Source organism: Aulonocara sp. 'chitande type north' Nkhata Bay, linkage group LG17 (genome assembly GCF_057382095.1).
Source record: "Aulonocara sp. 'chitande type north' Nkhata Bay isolate Kocher_YH1m ecotype deep benthic linkage group LG17, A_spYH_male_GT1.1, whole genome shotgun sequence".
NCBI classification, from domain to species: domain Eukaryota; kingdom Metazoa; phylum Chordata; class Actinopteri; order Cichliformes; family Cichlidae; genus Aulonocara; species Aulonocara sp. 'chitande type north' Nkhata Bay.
In genome coordinates this window covers 1046771-1062500 of record NC_141360.1, presented here as the reverse complement: position 1 = coordinate 1062500, position 15730 = coordinate 1046771, and the positions used below count along the sequence as shown (strand labels likewise).

Below are 15730 nucleotides of genomic sequence, written 5' to 3'. Positions count from 1 at the left end.
GAAGGACACGTGGGATAAAATCAAGACCACGCAGAGGACGGAGACCAAGCTGGAGAGCAAGGTGGGCCAACAAGCACACGAGCCGGTGTCGACCCTGCAGGGCGCTAACACTCACTGCTCTCACAAACCTGCAGGGCGCTAACACTCACTGCAGCTTTAACCCTGCTGTATGTGGTTGAGCCAGGCTTTCATCCTACACACACACAGACACACACACACACAGGTAGCTCAGTGTGTGTGCACTGATGTTTTCTGCCTCTGCAGCCTTCCTTCTCCAGCTCCCTGCTGATGTCATCCAACCTGAGCCATCAGCGGCGTTCTCAGGGCGTTTACCTGCAGGAGAGCGGTGTAGGATCCTCCATCAACCTGGCTCTGGACTGCGAAGCCAGCGCCACGTCTACGCCCGTCCCCGGTCGGCCGAGCACCAGCACCCTCTACAGCCAGTTCCAGAGCAGCGAGAGCGAGAACAGGTCTGTACCTGCCAGCGGGGCGTCGTACTGAACAGCGACTCCTCCCAGCTCTGCTGCCGTGTCACAGGCCTGTAGATAAACTGTGCAGCGTAGTGGTGGCAGAGAACAGCTCAAGCATGTCTCTACTTGTGTTTTGGCCTCCAGGAGTTTTGAAGGCATTCTCTTCAAGAGAGGGGCGTTGTTGAAACCATGGAAACCGCGGTGGTTTGTGCTGGATAAGACCAAACACCAGGTAAGACGGAGCAGAGGAGGCTTTGTCTCCAGGAGACCGTTGCTGGTTTAATGGCGCCTCTCTCCCTCCCTCTGCAGCTCAGATACTACGAGAGCAGGCAGGACAAGGAGTGCAAAGGAGTGATCGATCTGGCTGAGGTGGAGTCTGTCACCGCGGGAACGCCCACCATGGGAGCGCCAAAAAACATTGACGAGAAAGCCTTCTTTGATGTGAGTGAGCTCCCTCGCCGCGTTGCTCCAGGATCGTTTCTGACAGGAAGTGAGCCTGGATTGGCTGAAGCTCCCCCGTAGCGTTCATGGGGAGGCAGAGACCACACCCTCCCTAAGCGCTGGTGCACGCACAGTAGTTTAAACAGACACACACTCCTCCCAGGAGGCTTTCAAGGCTAAAGAGTCAGAGACGATTCTCTTCTTGGCCTTAGTTTCAGCATTACATGAAACTGTAGGTTATAGCAGCGAGCTGAGCGCCTGCTGCCACCAGGCAACAGGCCGACTGCAGAGAGCCCCTCCCCCTGCTCCTGCAGCCTTTCTGAGTCCGTGCACGAACGAGACCCCGCTGTTATCAGTCTATGTTTAACGATCCTGATTCGTCTCTCTGCTTCTTTCAGCTCAAGACGACCAAACGAGTGTACAACTTCTGTGCCCAGGACAGCCTGAACGCACAGCTGTGGATGGACAGTGTTCAGAGCTGCCTGTCAGACGCGTAGAGGCGAGCGGCGAAGGGAGGAGCCTGTGACCACCGTGCTCTGTTCTGTGTTGAACGTTTCCATGTTTTTGTTATGAAAAGAAAAAACCACAAAGTCGCTGTCGTAGCTGCAGCATGAAGATCCTTCCAGCCCTGTAAACCGCCCTCCTCCCCTCCTACTAACCTCACTGCCCGGCCGCACACTCGGGGGAGGAATGACGGAGGAGCTGCAGTCGGCCCGGCCTCGTTCAGACTTCGAGGGTCCGACGGCTCGTCGGTCGGCAGACGTTCTTCCTCTTTGCCTTCCACTGCCCGACGCAGCGCTCACGGCGCGTTCAAAGGAAGTTCAAGAGGAAGCGGCTGCAACGAGGGGGCTCGTCAGCGGTTCATGAAGGATTTCCTTTCAGTTTTTTTTGTTTTTGCTTTTTAAAAATCTCAAATTTGTTCCAGGAGGAGGTCAGCGCTCCTCCACGTGTGGCAACGACACACTGCGAACGCCGTGAACCGCTCGCAGAGATCAAAGAGCCCAGCAGGTGTTGAGAGTGTCGGTGGACTCGTCGCCGACAGTGTTTACAGAGGACCCTCACTACGCTGTGCGCTAACATTCACACTCTGAAGGACAGGCACTGCTGTATGAAACAGGGAGGAGACCCCGGTGTGTAGAGGCACACCGAGTGTGGGAGAGGAAAACTCCGTATTTCTTTAACCGCTCAAATGGTCTCGTTTCGCCATGAGTCGCTTTGTTCTCTGATTCCCATCCTAGTTTACGTATCGAGCTTCCTCCGCTACGACTGAGCAAAGCAGGTAAATGCAGACGCGGTGACATCGCCGCCTGCAGGTGCAGGCTTTGAAATGACTCGTGTGGCGTACGCCAGGACCGATTCAACTGAACATTGTTAAAAGACCACAACTTTTTCTCCATGTTGTTGTTGGCAGAAGTTCCAAATTTAAAACGTCAGCAGACACGAGACCGTAAGAGCTGTAAGTGAAATACTGTCGTTTCCTCCGACGACGGCGGGGTGGTGAAGGTCACACAGGCGTGTGTGAGCGCTGCTCGCGAGTTTCCACGCTGTTGTGTTTAGACGTGAACGATGCAGCACGAGCGGCGTGGCCCTGGGAGCGCGGGCGGAGGTTTCAAACATCTGTGTCTGTCCTCCACGAGCACCCGAACCCTGCTCTGTAAAATATGTCCTCCTGCTGTCTTTGAACACAGGCTTTTGTGCTGATAACTCTTTTGTACATACTACTCCAGATTTGTATGTAATGTTTATGCTAGTAATTTATTTAACTTGTCTCCTCAGTAAAGTTCCTCAAGCACCACTTTATTTTGAAATTAGGAATTCAACGTGCCATTTGTTTCTGTATTAATGTGACTAATGCTTCTTGCAAATGTACACCCTTAGTGTCTTTTTTCTTTGTGTAAACACAGTTGTCCTTAAACATGAACCATTAACAGTAGAGTGGAAGGGGAAGCCTCTTCACCGCGCTGCTCGCCCACAGCGACGGGACGATGTGGACTAACAAAGGTCAGAGGTCAGGTGTTCCTGGTGCATCGTTGTGAGATTGACGATAACAAACACGTAGAAATATTCATACTGATTGACGCTGATCCTGTGAATAAATTATTCTAATAAAATCCTTTTTTTTTTTTTTTCGTATCCAGTCTGTTTGGTTGCCGTCTTCTTGCTTAATATTCTGATGCTCAGTTCATTTCAGTAGGATTTGCTGGTATTAGCGGTGCGAGCATGATGAAACCTATAAACGTCTGCAGGCTCCTCACGGTCAAAGGTCAAACAACCTGATGGTTTGGGTGAGGAACAGAACGCTCGCCCCGGCTCACCTTTTTCACTCTCGTTTACTCATCTCTCAACGGCTGCATCGCCCCAACAATATGACATAATCACTTTTATTTATTTGTTGTTTTTTATTAAATTAGAAACGACCTTCTGAGCCGGGTTATGTTGTCAATCATGTCGATATCGAGTTTTTAGAATCCAAATAAAAAACTGTGGGTTTAAAGGTTCACGTGTCCGTGTCTGTCTGCAAACTGCTGCACCACAGTCAACAGCTGCTCTGCAGCGCTCAACCTGCATCACCTGCATCACCTGTTTTCCTATAAGAAGAGCAAACCAAATACCTGCTGTTACCCTTGTGTTGTCCTTGGGACATTTTTGTCCTCTAAAGAAATCTTCTGCTATCAAAAATGTGTTTTTATTAATCAAATGGTCTGAAAACAAGTTGTTCAGTACTATGCTGTGCATGATTGGAATAAGTTTGAAGTAATTTGATGTATTTATGGGGTTTTATTGGACTTTATAACGTCTGTTGTCCTCGGGGACAAAAACGTCCACAAAGTGTTGCAAAGGGCCACATTTTCACACACTGCTGTCAAACATCTCAGATCACTGATGTGTGGGGTCAAGCAACAGTCATAACCACCACAACAGGCAGCACAAAGAGGAGGCAGGCGCTCCACATTCAACGGTATTTACACGGCGCCGAATCACAACAGTCGCATCAAGGTGCTTCGTATTGTAAGGTCGACCCTACGTACACAGAAAGCAGCTCACAGGCCTCCACTGCTCTGGAGGCCTGTGAGCTAATTTTTTTACCATGTTGTGCAAAGCAATGAGCAGTAGGACAAAGCACATATTGTCCTCTAGGTCAGCGCTCTCCAACCTCTTTTGCGCTACAGGCCGGTTTATGGCCGACAATATTTTCACGGCCCGGCCTTTAAGGTGTCGCGGATAAATACAACAAAATAAAACCAGTACCGGTACCGAAAAAAAGAAGATTTATTCATAACACACGTGAAAAGACCCAGGAAAACCGCGTAAACGATAAAAACGATAACAAAATCACGCTGGAAACTGATAAAAACCCTGAAAACCAGACATTTCACACCTGAGCCTCAACTCTCACGACCCGGTACCGGTCCGAGGCCCGGGGGTTGGGGACCGCTGTCCTAGTATAATGAGGAGGGAGAATCAATGTTCAGGAAGATCCAGGGTTAGAAGATATAGAAAATATTGTCAATATTTAGAGCACATGCTACCCTTTCTCTGAAAAAGCACATCAGCCACCTGCAGAAGTGGAAGAAGGCCATGAAGTGAAGAAAAGTGATGAAGAATCTGAACTATGTTCAAGTAGGTTCTCAGGCATCCAGGACATGGTAGTCTGAGGAGCTTGGAGAGAAAGTGACTGGGCTTCTTGAAGTTTCTTGAATTTTCAGAATGTGAAACTGAAATAGAAGATGTGTCAGAGGACTACACATCATCCATTTCAATTATGATGAAGACAAAGAATCAAGCAGGAAAGAGGAATCAGCTGAGACAGAGGAATATTTGCAGTAACGTGAGGAAACACTGATCTGGTCTTCTAACCTTCCCAGTGACAGACGATGCCTGACTCTCTCATGTGCCTCAGAGAAAGATGATCTACCACAGTCCAAGCACATGTGCCAGGTCCCATACTCCTTCAGTGGCTTTTCTACTCGAGTACTGAAAGCATTATACACAGTGTATTCTGCTTGTATTCTGCTTTTTAACGTTCACATGCCAATGGATGCATCAGAGACCAAGTTGGGGTTCAGTAACTTGCCCAAGGACACCTTGGTAAGAACTCCAGACTAGAGCACACAGAGATTGAACCAACAACCATCCAATTAGCAGATGACCTGCTCTACAGCCAACTCAATGATGAACAAGGAGGGACAACAAGAGAGGAAGAAAAATGGACCGAATGCAGCTGTAGGCATATGTGGGTGTGTTGATTCTTACTGCCGTGCATCCAGTAGAGTCGCTACGGCCAGTTTATGACATCCTGAGTCTGGTAGAGAAGTTTTCATGCTGACACAAGATTAATCATAGAAGCACAAAAAGGACATAATTTCTTGATAAAGACACAATAGATGATCGTCGTTCATGACACAAACGTGCTCCCATTTGAGGTGTATGATGTGTGTTGGTGTTGACTTGACTTGAAACACAAGTGGGTGTTCCTCCTGCTGTGATGTAAGATCCTGGTACTGATGTGACTGTATGAGCACCAAGTCCCCTTCAGAGGACTCTGTCCCCTCCAACAGAACATCCAAGTAAACCAGGGAACTTTGAGACAAAAACATGGGCAGCATGTGATGCAGGTCCAGCTGTACATGGAACATGCTCGTGTGCGATGGCAAACCGTCTGTCCTGCAGTCAGGACACGAGTTGTCCCTAACATTGCAGGTTTCCAAAAGAAAACAATCACCTGTAACAGCTTGTTTACTGTATATGCCCCTTGGCCTGCAACTGCAGAAAGAATGCTGTCCATGATGGGACCAGTGCAGAGGAATAAACCTGAGCTTCCTCCTGCACTTGGGTCAAATATGGACACGCCTTTGTCCTCATGAAAGTTTGCCTTCACTCAGACTCATGCCCTGGTGTTCCTACCATGCCAAAATATAGAAAACTGTCAGGTAATGATAAATATAAACACTCAAACGAGACGGGGTCATTTTGGACCCCTGAGGACAACAGGTGTGATTATGTGCTGCCAGTAAAAAACTTGAAGTAGTTTAAAAACAGCTTTCTAAATTAACGTTGACATAAACCCGTCCGTGATCATCTGTTAAAGCAGCCGACTCTGGTTGAGAAACGATCCTCACGATAACTGATGATTTAATTTATTTTTTACCCGAAAACAAAGGAAAAAATTCATTTTTATGAGGTTTTATCAGACTTAAATTTGAAATGGAAAAGAGAAATTGTGTCAAAATGTTTGAATTAAGTTTTAATTAAAAGTGGGGAAAAATCCACTTCATATTAATTATCAATCAAACCAGATGGGGACATTTTTGACCCCTGAGGACCACGGGTGTGATTATGTGCTGCCATTTAAAATTTATAAACGCTTGAAAACAAACAAAACAAAAAAAATTCTCACTAAAGTTCAACATACAGCACTCTGCAGTCAGATAGTCAAAATAATCTAAACATTTAAATATTTTATTGTCTCATTTTATTTCCGCTCAAAAACAGAGTGTACTTTATGTAAACAAGGGCTGGTGAAAGGTAGATTTTGTGGTAATATGCTAGTCTCAAGTAAACGTGGTGTAACACTGGATTGATGAAGAGTCGCAGCAGAACTCTGCACACATCAGAAGCCTGAACGAGGCTGTGAACTATTACTGAGCAAATACAGGGCCGTGTGCCGCGGTCTGAGGTGATCGTGGATTCACTGAATCACAATCCATCTTCATGACCACCTGTGATGGTTGATTTCCACTGAAGGTTAACCGAACATAACGAACATTTCTTGACAGGGCTGTCCTGGTTGACACGCCTCTGCAATGTTGCGTGGAGATCAGGGGCAGTACCTGTGGCCTGGCAGACCGGGGTGGTGGTCCCCATCTTTAAGAAGGGGGACCGGAGGGTGTGTTCCAACTACAGGGGGATCACACTCCTCAGCCTCCCTGGGAAAGTCTATGCCAGGGTGCTGGAAAGGAGAGTTCGTCCGTTAGTCGAACCTCGGATACAGGAGGAACAATGCGGTTTTCATCCTGGTCGCGGAACACTGGACCAGCTCTTTATCCTCTCCAGGATACTTGAGGGTGCATGGGAGTTTGCCCAACCAGTCTACATGTGTATTGTGGACTTGGAGAAGGCATTCGACCGTGTCCCTCGGGGTGTCCTGTGGGAGGTGTTGCGGGAATATGGGGTGTCTGGCCCATTGCTACGGGCCATTCGATCCCTATACAACCGTTGCAAGAGCTTGGTTCGCATTGCCGGCAATAAGTCGGACTCGTTCCTGGTGGGTGATGGGCTCCGCCAGGGCTGCCCTTTGTCTCCGGTTCTGTTCATAATTTTTATGGACAGGATTTCTAGGCGCAGCCAAGTGGTGGAGGGCTTTCGCTTTGGTGGCCTCAGAATCTCATCTCTGATTTTTGCAGATGATGTGGTTCTGTTGGCTTCATCGGGTGAGGGCCTCCAGCTCGCACTGGAACGGTTCGCAGGCGAGTGTGAAGCAGCGGGAATGAGGATCAGCACCTCCAAATCTGAGGCCATGGTTCTCAGCCAGAAAAGGGTGGAGTGCCCACTCCGGGTCAGGGACGAGACCCTGTCCCAAGTGGAGGAGTTTAAGTATCTCGGGGTCTTGTTCGCGAGTGATGGGAGAAGGGAGCCGGAGATCAACAGACGATCTACATCCCTGCCCTCACCTATGGCCACGAGCTGTGGGTAGTGACCGAAAGAACGAGATCGTGGATACAAGCGGCGGAAATTAACTTCCTCCAAAGGGTGGCTGGCCTCTCCCTTAGAGATAGGGTGAGAAGTTCGAAAGGAGCCTCACCCAGGAGGCGCCCCCTGGGTGAGGGGGGTCTGGGCTTCTCTGCTTGGGCTGCTGAAGCTGAAGAAGATGGACGGATGGAGAGTTCCTGACATTTTGAAAGCACAGCCGGGCTTTCTAAGCATTAGCTGGTTGGACTAAACCTGCAGCCCTCAGAGACGCCCTCTCTGCTCACCAACAAAACTATTCTGCCCCGAACAACACAGATGAACGTTGCCTACTCCAAACAGAGATGACGAAAAAAAAAGATAAAATGCATTGTTTGGAAAATCATTTTCATGCAGAGTAACCTCAGTGCTGCTGTTGATTTCTAACATCACAGCTGCACATTAGAACCCTCAGAGTGGATCTGTCCCAGTGGGGCAACACTGCACTTTACATGCTGAAAAGAATGAATGAAAATCTTAAACCAACACACCTCTCATGACCAGGTTATTTAGGAAGGAAAAGACCAACAAAACCAAGCAGAGGGGGAGGAGCAAAGTGTGCACGCCACATGTGCAGCAGTGGTGTTTGCACAGACATGTCGGAGGGAAAACTGAAACCGAACGTGTTCAGGCCCTGAGTGGCTGCGGACTCCGAAGCAATTTTGGCCACATTGATGAGCTGATCACATGATTTCTGAACATCCCCTCATTGGAGGGAGTTTGTGCTCCCCCCATAAAGTCACGCTGGTGTTTCTACACCACTCTGCATTAGTTATTATTCATCTCTGGCTCTCTCCCACAGCGTGTCTTTTGTCCCGCGTCCTTCCCTTCAAACCCAACCGGTCGCAGCAGATGGCCCCGCCCCTCCCTGAGCCTGGTTCTGCCGGAGGTTACTTCCTGGTAAAAGAGTTTTTCCGTCCCACTGTCGCTTGCTCATAGAGGTTGGTCTTTTTGTGGGGTCTTAACCCTGCACTATAAAACATCATGAGGTGTCGTGTGGAACTGCGTGTGGACGAGGTCTCTGAAAACAAAACGTACTGCACCAGTGCAAAGATGACACCAGACCAGCAAAGCAGAGCCTTTGGTATTAATGTGGTCAGCCAGACACTTTTAATTTGAATTTTTTAACAATAATCATAGAACCTGATCGCTGTCAAATGATTTAAGTACACCAAAGAGGCCTGTAGCTCTGCAGAACTCACACCTGCTCTCCCTCCAATTCTGCTGCTCAGAAACAAAATAAAATTAACCTTAAAAAAAAATTAATAATAATAATAATAATAGGGGGGTGGGGGGCATACAGCGTCACTCTTACCAAATGTCACTCTCCCCCTGTGAGTAAGTGCTTGGTGGAAAGAGAGAAAAGGAACAGACAAAAATAGTAATCTCAAGGTTGCTTGTAAAATTACTTATAAATGTAGATAATATTTGTATATAGGTAGATAAAGTTTGGTTGATTTAAGGGGGATAGCAAGAACGTAAAGGTCAATACAATCAGAAGGTCTTAGCTCACTAGCTAGGTCAACAGAGAACCGGTTATACATGCACTAAAGTAAAAGAAGAGAAAATTGAGATCATATCCAAATCTGAAACTACCCAATGAGTCTCTGATGCCAGATTTTTTCTTTTTAAATAAAATGGCTAATTGACATTATTGCACATGAGCAAAAGACAGTAATACTATTAGAGCTCTGTTCATTGACCCGCTTCTCCTCCTCTTCAACAGAGCGTCCTGAAGCACTTCAAAACATTCAGAAACCTGGTGACGTACGATGGTGAGGATGTTTCATCAACAGCGACCAAAACCAAAAAAACCCAAACACTGGATAAAACCTTGATGTGAGGACAGAGGAGACAACCAGCAGAGATGAAGGTACAACACTTACATCATTGTGCTATAATGTACAGTAAATGGCTGCATAAGTGCTTTTTCTTAAGCTTGAAGGAAAAACAACGTATTTATTGTTGAGGCATCATTTAAAGTTGGCCTGTGCTATCCATTCGGGGTGCCCATGTAAAATCCCAAAGGGTGGGAAGCGGGAGAGTAATGTTTGAGGACATAAAAAAATAGCGGTGACGATGTTACCCCTCGGACTCTGTCGTTTCAAAGATCGCTGCTACATTAAAACTGCACGGGATCATGTGCAACATCAGGAAAAGGCTTTGAAGAAGATTCCTCTGCACTCTGCTCCGTCTCGCTTTTTCTTTTTTTGTGTGGGGGGGTTGTTTTTTTACATGTCCTGCCGCCTCGTTATTGGTGTCGATTGGCAGTGTCCAGGTCCAATAACATGGCAGAGTGATTCAGTAAAAACACCGTAGTTGCAGTGAGGTTATTTAGGGGAGTCACTCTGGAGGAGGCTGACAGTCTGCGTCTCTCAGGGGCTGCGGCGCCCATCGCGCTCACACGGGCCCGTTGACCGACACTTCCTGGGGTGGTGGCGTTTCCTCTCTGTTGGGACGACAAAGGAAACAGTCAGCTGCGTGCAGGAGACACGATGCACGTCCAGCACTACATGCTGTTAGACTGCAGTCTGTCTGCTGCCTCCGTATGGAACAGGCTGCTGCTGCTCCAAGTACAAAGTTTTGCCTCATTGTGTGAGTAGCATTTCCTCGTTTCCCATTTCAACCACAAAGCTGAACCGATAACCCCGAGCTCCACTTCTGAGAGTGGCGTCTCCCATTATTCCCCCAAATGCACAAACTTTGACACATTCACCTCCACTAACATGAATGCAGTGCTTTACATTTAGTGTGAATGCAGCAACTAAATATTCTCCTGGTATACAAACATACTTTAACAACTAAACGTACTTAACAAAGATGTGTTTTTAAATCAGAAAGTGTAACCCGAGTTAACTGATTTCATGATTCTATGAAGGCTATGTGTCTGCTTTAGACAACAACATGTTACAAGCAGCAGCAGTGGCCTCTGCAGGCACTCAGCAGACTCCTCCCCCCCGCTGGAGTCTACATGATTCAAAGTGTGCAGCCCACTGCTGAACAGTGTCAGCTTGTCTGTGAGCGTGTATGAGCGACTTGGCTTTCACATATACAATCATGCTGTGTGCTAAAGCATTATTTACTATTGCATATAGCACCATATTTACTGCATTTCTTTGCATTACATGCAAAGAAATGCACTAGGAGCCGTTTCATCTTTCTACCCCTCCTTGAATCGCTACCTTATCGTGGTGGAGGGGTTTGTGTGTCACAGGGATCCCAGGGGCTATGTTGTCTGGGGGCTTTTGCCCCCTGGTAGGGTCTCCCATGGCAAATTGGCCCTGGGTGAGGGACCAGACAAAGAGCGATTCATAAGACCCTTATGAAAAGGACATCGAGGGAACAGCTTACCCTGCCCGGTATAGGGTTACCGGGGCTCCGCCCTGGAGCCAGGCCCGGGGAGGGTGCCCGAGGGCGAGCGTCTGGTGGCCGGGCCTTAGTCCATGGGGCCCGGCCGGGCACAGCCCGAAGAGGAGACATGGGCCCATCCTCCCGCAGGCCCACCACCCGCAGGAGGCGCCATAGGGGTCGGGTGCATTGTGTGCCGGGTGGCGGCCAGGAGCAGAGGCCCTGGCGGACTGACCCCCGGCTGCCAAGACTGGCAATAGGGACATGGAATGTCACCTCTCTGGTGGGGAAGGAGCCTGAGTTAGTGCGTGAGGTTGAGAGGTACCGGCTAGATATAGTCGGGCTCACCTCTACACATGGCTTGGGCTCTGGAACCTGTCTCAGTCTGGAGTTGCCCCTGGTGAGAGGCGGCGGGCTGGGGTGGGTATTCTAATATCCCCTCGGCTTGCTGCCGGTACGTTGGGGTTTTTCCCGGTGGACGAGAGGGTTTGTTCCCTGAACGGGTCCTGACTGTCATCTGCGCTTATGCGCCGAGTGGCAGTTCAGAGTACCCAGCCTTCTTAGAGTCCCTGGGGGGGGGGGGGGGGGGGGGGTCCTGCTGGGAGACTTCAATGCTCATGTGGGTAATGACAGCGAGACCTGGAGGGGCGTGATTGGGAGGAACGGCCTCCCTGATCTGAACCCAAGCGGTGCTTTGTTATTGGACTTCTGTGCTAATCACAGTTTGGCCATAACGAACACCCTGTTCGAACATAAGAGTGTCCATAAGTGCACGTGGCACCAGGATGCTCTAGGCCGTAGGTCGATGATCGATTTTGTAATCGTATCAGCAGACCTGCGACCATATGTTCTGGACACTCGGGTAAAGAGAGGGGCTGAGCTGTCAACTGATCACCACCTGGTGGTGAGTTGGATCAGGTGGCGGGGGAGGACGCTGGACAGACCTGGTGCACCTAAACGCGTAGTGAGGGTGTGCTGGGAACGTCTAGCAGAGGCCCCAGTCCGCGAGATCTTCAACGCACACCTCCGGCAGAGCTTCAACAGCATTCCGAGGGAGACTGGGGACATTGAGTCCGAATGGACCATGTTCAGCGTCTCCATTGCCGAAGCTGCTGCATTGAGCTGCGGCCGCAAGGTGGTTGGTGCCTGCCGTGGTGGTAATCCCCGAACCAAATGGTGGACACCAGAGGTGAAGGGAGCCACCAGGCTGAAGAAGGAGTCCTATCGGGCTTGGTTAGCCTGTGGGACTCCTGAGGCAGCCGACAGGTATCGACAGGCCAAGCGGAATGCGGCTCGGGCAGTGGCTGAAGCAAAAACTCGGGTGTGGGAGGAGTTCGGAGAGGCCATGGAAAAAGACTTTCGGACTGCCTCGAAGAGATTCTAGCAAACCGTCAGACGTCTCAGGAGGAGAAAGCGGTGCTCTACCTGCACTGTGTATAGTGCTGGCGGAGCGCTGCTGACGTCGACTGAGAAAACTGTCGGGCGGTGGAAGGAATACTTCGAGGACCTCCTTAATCCCACTGACACGTCTTCCGAGGAGGAAGCAGAGTCTGGGGATGAGGGGAATGACCCGCCAATTTCCGGGGGGGAGGTCACTGAGGCAGTTAAACAACTCCTTGTTTAACTGTTGATGAGGTCCGCCCCGAGTTCCTGAAGGCTCTGGACGTTGTAGGGCTGTCCTGGTTGACACGCCTCTGCAATGTTGCGTGGAGATCAGGGGCAGTACCTGTGGCCTGGCAGACCGGGGTGGTGGTCCCCATCTTTAAGAAAGGGGACCGGAGGGTGTGTTCCAACTACAGGGGGATCACACTCCTCAGCCTCCCTGGGAAAGTCTATGCCAGGGTGCTGGAAAGGAGAGTTCGTCCGTTAGTCGAACCTCGGATACAGGAGGAACAATGCGGTTTTCATCCTGGTCGCGGAACACTGGAACAGCTCTTTATCCTCTCCAGGATACTTGAGGGTGCATGGGAGTTTGCCCAACCAGTCTACATGTGTTTTGTGGACTTGGAGAAGGCATTCGACCGTGTCCCTCGGGGTGTCCTGTGGGAGGTGTTGCGGGAGTATGGGGTGTCTGGCCCATTGCTACGGGCCATTCGATCCCTATATAACCGTTGCAAGAGCTTGGTTCGCATTGCCGGCAATAAGTCGGACTCGTTCCTGGTGGGTGATGGGCTCCGCCAGGGCTGCCCTTTGTCTCCGGTTCTGTTCATAATTTTTATGGACAGGATTTCTAGGCGCAGCCAAGTGGCGGAGGGCTTTCGCTTTGGTGGCCTCAGAATCTCATCTCTGCTTTTTGCAGATGATGTGGTTCTGTTGGCTTCATCGGGTGAGGGCCTCCAGCTCGCACTGGAACGGTTCGCAGGCGAGTGTGAAGCAGCGGGAATGAGGATCAGCACCTCCAAATCTGAGGCCATGGTTCTCAGCCGGAAAAGGGTGGAGTGCCCACTCTGGGTCGGGGATGAGTTCCTGCCCCAAGTGGAGGAGTTCAAGTATCTCGGGGTCTTGTTCGCGAGTGATGGGAGAAGGGAGCCGGAGATCGACAGACGGATTGGGGCTGCAGCTGCAGTAATGCAGACGCTGCACCGGTCCGTCGTGGTGAAGAGGGAGCTGAGTGTAAAAGCGAAGCTCTCAATTTACCAGTCGATCTACGTCCCTACCCTCACCTATGGCCACGAGCTGTGGGTAGTGACCGAAAGAACGAGATCGCGGATACAAGCGGCAGAAATGAGCTTCCTCCGAAGGGTGGCTGGCCTCTCCCTTAGAGATAGGGTGAGAAGTTCGGCTATCCGGGAGGGGCTCAGAGTAGAGCAGCTGCTGCTCCACATCGAAAGGAGCCAGCTGAGGTGGTTCGGGCATCTGACAAGGATGCCCCCTGGGCGCCTCCTGGGTGAGGTGTTCCAGGCATGTCCCACCGGGAGGAGGCCCCGGGGCAGACCCAGGACACGCTGGAGAGATTATATCTCTCGGCTGGCCTGGGAACGCCTTGGTATTCCCCCGGATAAGCTGGAGGAGGTGGCTGGGGAGAGGGAGGTCTGGGCCTCTTTGCTTAGGCTGCTGCCCCCGCGACCCGGCCCCGGATAAAGCGGATGAAGATGGATGGATGGACCATATTTACTGACCTGCTTTACTTCGTGACTACTGTTGTGCAGCGTCACATTTTCTTAGCAAACCCATGATGCATTGCACTGCAAATGCAGGATAATTGTGCAGTTTTACATGCAAAGAAATGCACTAGGAGCCGTTTCATCTTTCTACCAAACTACATCTGCTAACACTGTGCAGAAGGAAGTGTGACGAGAGGCTGATGCTCGAGGCAGCAGGAAGGATGGAAATACTCATGTCTCTCCAGCTGAGCTGACATGCTTATTAATCTGTCTCTCTTCAACAGCATGTCTTTATCCTGTCTTCCTTCTCTCACCCCAACCAATCACAGCAGATGGCCCCGCCCCTCCCTGAGCCTGGTTCTGCTGGAGGTTTCTTCCTGTTAAAAGGGAGTTTTTCCTTCCCACTGTCACCAAAGTGCTGCTCACAGGGGGTCATATGATTGTTGTCTGCATGCATTATTGTAGGGTCTACCTTACAACATAAAGCACCTCGAGGTGCTTTACTTCCTGGCTACTTACTTCCTGTCAGTCTGCGTGTTTACAGGTAGATCCTCAGCAGGCTGCTGCTCTGAAGCTGTAGGAGGATCTGACAGGGAGAGCTTCTCCAGAGACACCGGACACTCCTCACTGCAGAACACACACACATGTATAAATGTAACATTTATTATGCTTTTAGTTGTAAAACCAACCTGGGAGACCAGCAGAGGGAAACAAGCTCAGAACAGCTACGCTCATGGACACTCGTGCAGAATGCATCATTTTTGAACGTGAAGACGGCCAGCTGTCCATTTAGTTTGGAGCATGTGGAAATGAAGGCTGAGTGGTCAGATCCACTAGTGGCATACAAAATGCTCATGATCTGTGTGGAGCTCAGCTGGCTCCGTGTTAACATGACAAACTTTAGCTCCGGGGTGAACTGTACTTAGAAAGGCGAAGCTCAACTGAATGCATGCAGCAATTTCAAATTCCAGTGCGCTCTATAATTACATCAATGTGGTAATTATGTTTCAAATATAGATGTTTGCACACACACAGAGGTTGTGTGTGTGCAGCGTGGACAGTCTCAGGACGTTACCCCAAAGTGACGTTTGTTTTTCGGCGCTCATGCTTTACTCGCCGGATACGTTTCACTGAACTTTAAACGCCCAACTGCTTTCACTGATATGACACATTCTGAAAGACGTGACGACGCACACCTTTTGAGGTCCGCCGTCTTGTTGCCCGGGGCACTGGCTGTTTCTAAGGTGGGAGGAGCACCAGCATTTTTGTCATCCTCCTCGCTGTCAGAGCCTCCGGAGGAGCTGCTGTCTGAGGCCACGAGTGGAGCCTTTCTCCCTTCTCCTGCTGGACCAGGGGAGGTACTAACATCTGCTGACAGACACGTGCAGAAAAATACTGTTATTACACTTTTCTTCATTTATTGCTCCAATTAAGAACCGGTGTTCCTGAGTTGGACATGAGTTTAGGAGAGGATCTGCCGGCCGGAGCGGTGACGTGCGACTCACCGCTCTTCTCGTGGTTTTGTTTGGCTTGTTTATCGACATCACTGCTGCCCGTTTCCACAGGAGAGCTGCACCTGGGATCTGTCTTTGTACTGTGGGAAACCAGGAAGAGAGCATTGAGCATTGCGTTCCTATGAAA

At 49.9% G+C, this 15730-nt stretch overlaps 2 protein-coding genes across 9 annotated transcripts in view; one reads left to right on the top strand and one right to left on the bottom strand.

Annotated features, from left to right (window-relative positions):
* sbf1 (SET binding factor 1) overlaps positions 1–3405 on the top strand; it is a 53546-nt gene extending 50141 nt beyond the window's left edge. For all 5 annotated transcript variants that reach the window (XM_086270392.1, XM_086270391.1, XM_086270395.1 and 2 more), the window contains 5 exons: positions 1–61; positions 265–470; positions 615–702; positions 780–911; positions 1310–3405. The exon at positions 1–61 is cut by the window's left edge and continues 284 nt beyond it. In XM_086270392.1, the coding sequence (XP_086126518.1) occupies positions 1–61; positions 265–470; positions 615–702; positions 780–911; positions 1310–1408 (586 nt within the window). In that variant the 3' untranslated portion in view covers positions 1409–3405. The remainder of the gene's footprint in view (positions 62–264; positions 471–614; positions 703–779; positions 912–1309) is intronic.
* A 5312-nt stretch (positions 3406–8717) lies between these two features.
* LOC147309384 (serine/threonine-protein phosphatase 6 regulatory subunit 2-like) overlaps positions 8718–15730 on the bottom strand; it is a 21038-nt gene continuing 14025 nt past the window's right edge. For all 4 annotated transcript variants that reach the window (XM_086270397.1, XM_086270399.1, XM_086270398.1 and 1 more), the window contains 4 exons: positions 15595–15683; positions 15286–15457; positions 14609–14716; positions 8718–10086 (listed from right to left, as the gene is read on the bottom strand). In XM_086270397.1, the coding sequence (XP_086126523.1) occupies positions 10038–10086; positions 14609–14716; positions 15286–15457; positions 15595–15683 (418 nt within the window). In that variant the 3' untranslated portion in view covers positions 8718–10037. The remainder of the gene's footprint in view (positions 10087–14608; positions 14717–15285; positions 15458–15594; positions 15684–15730) is intronic.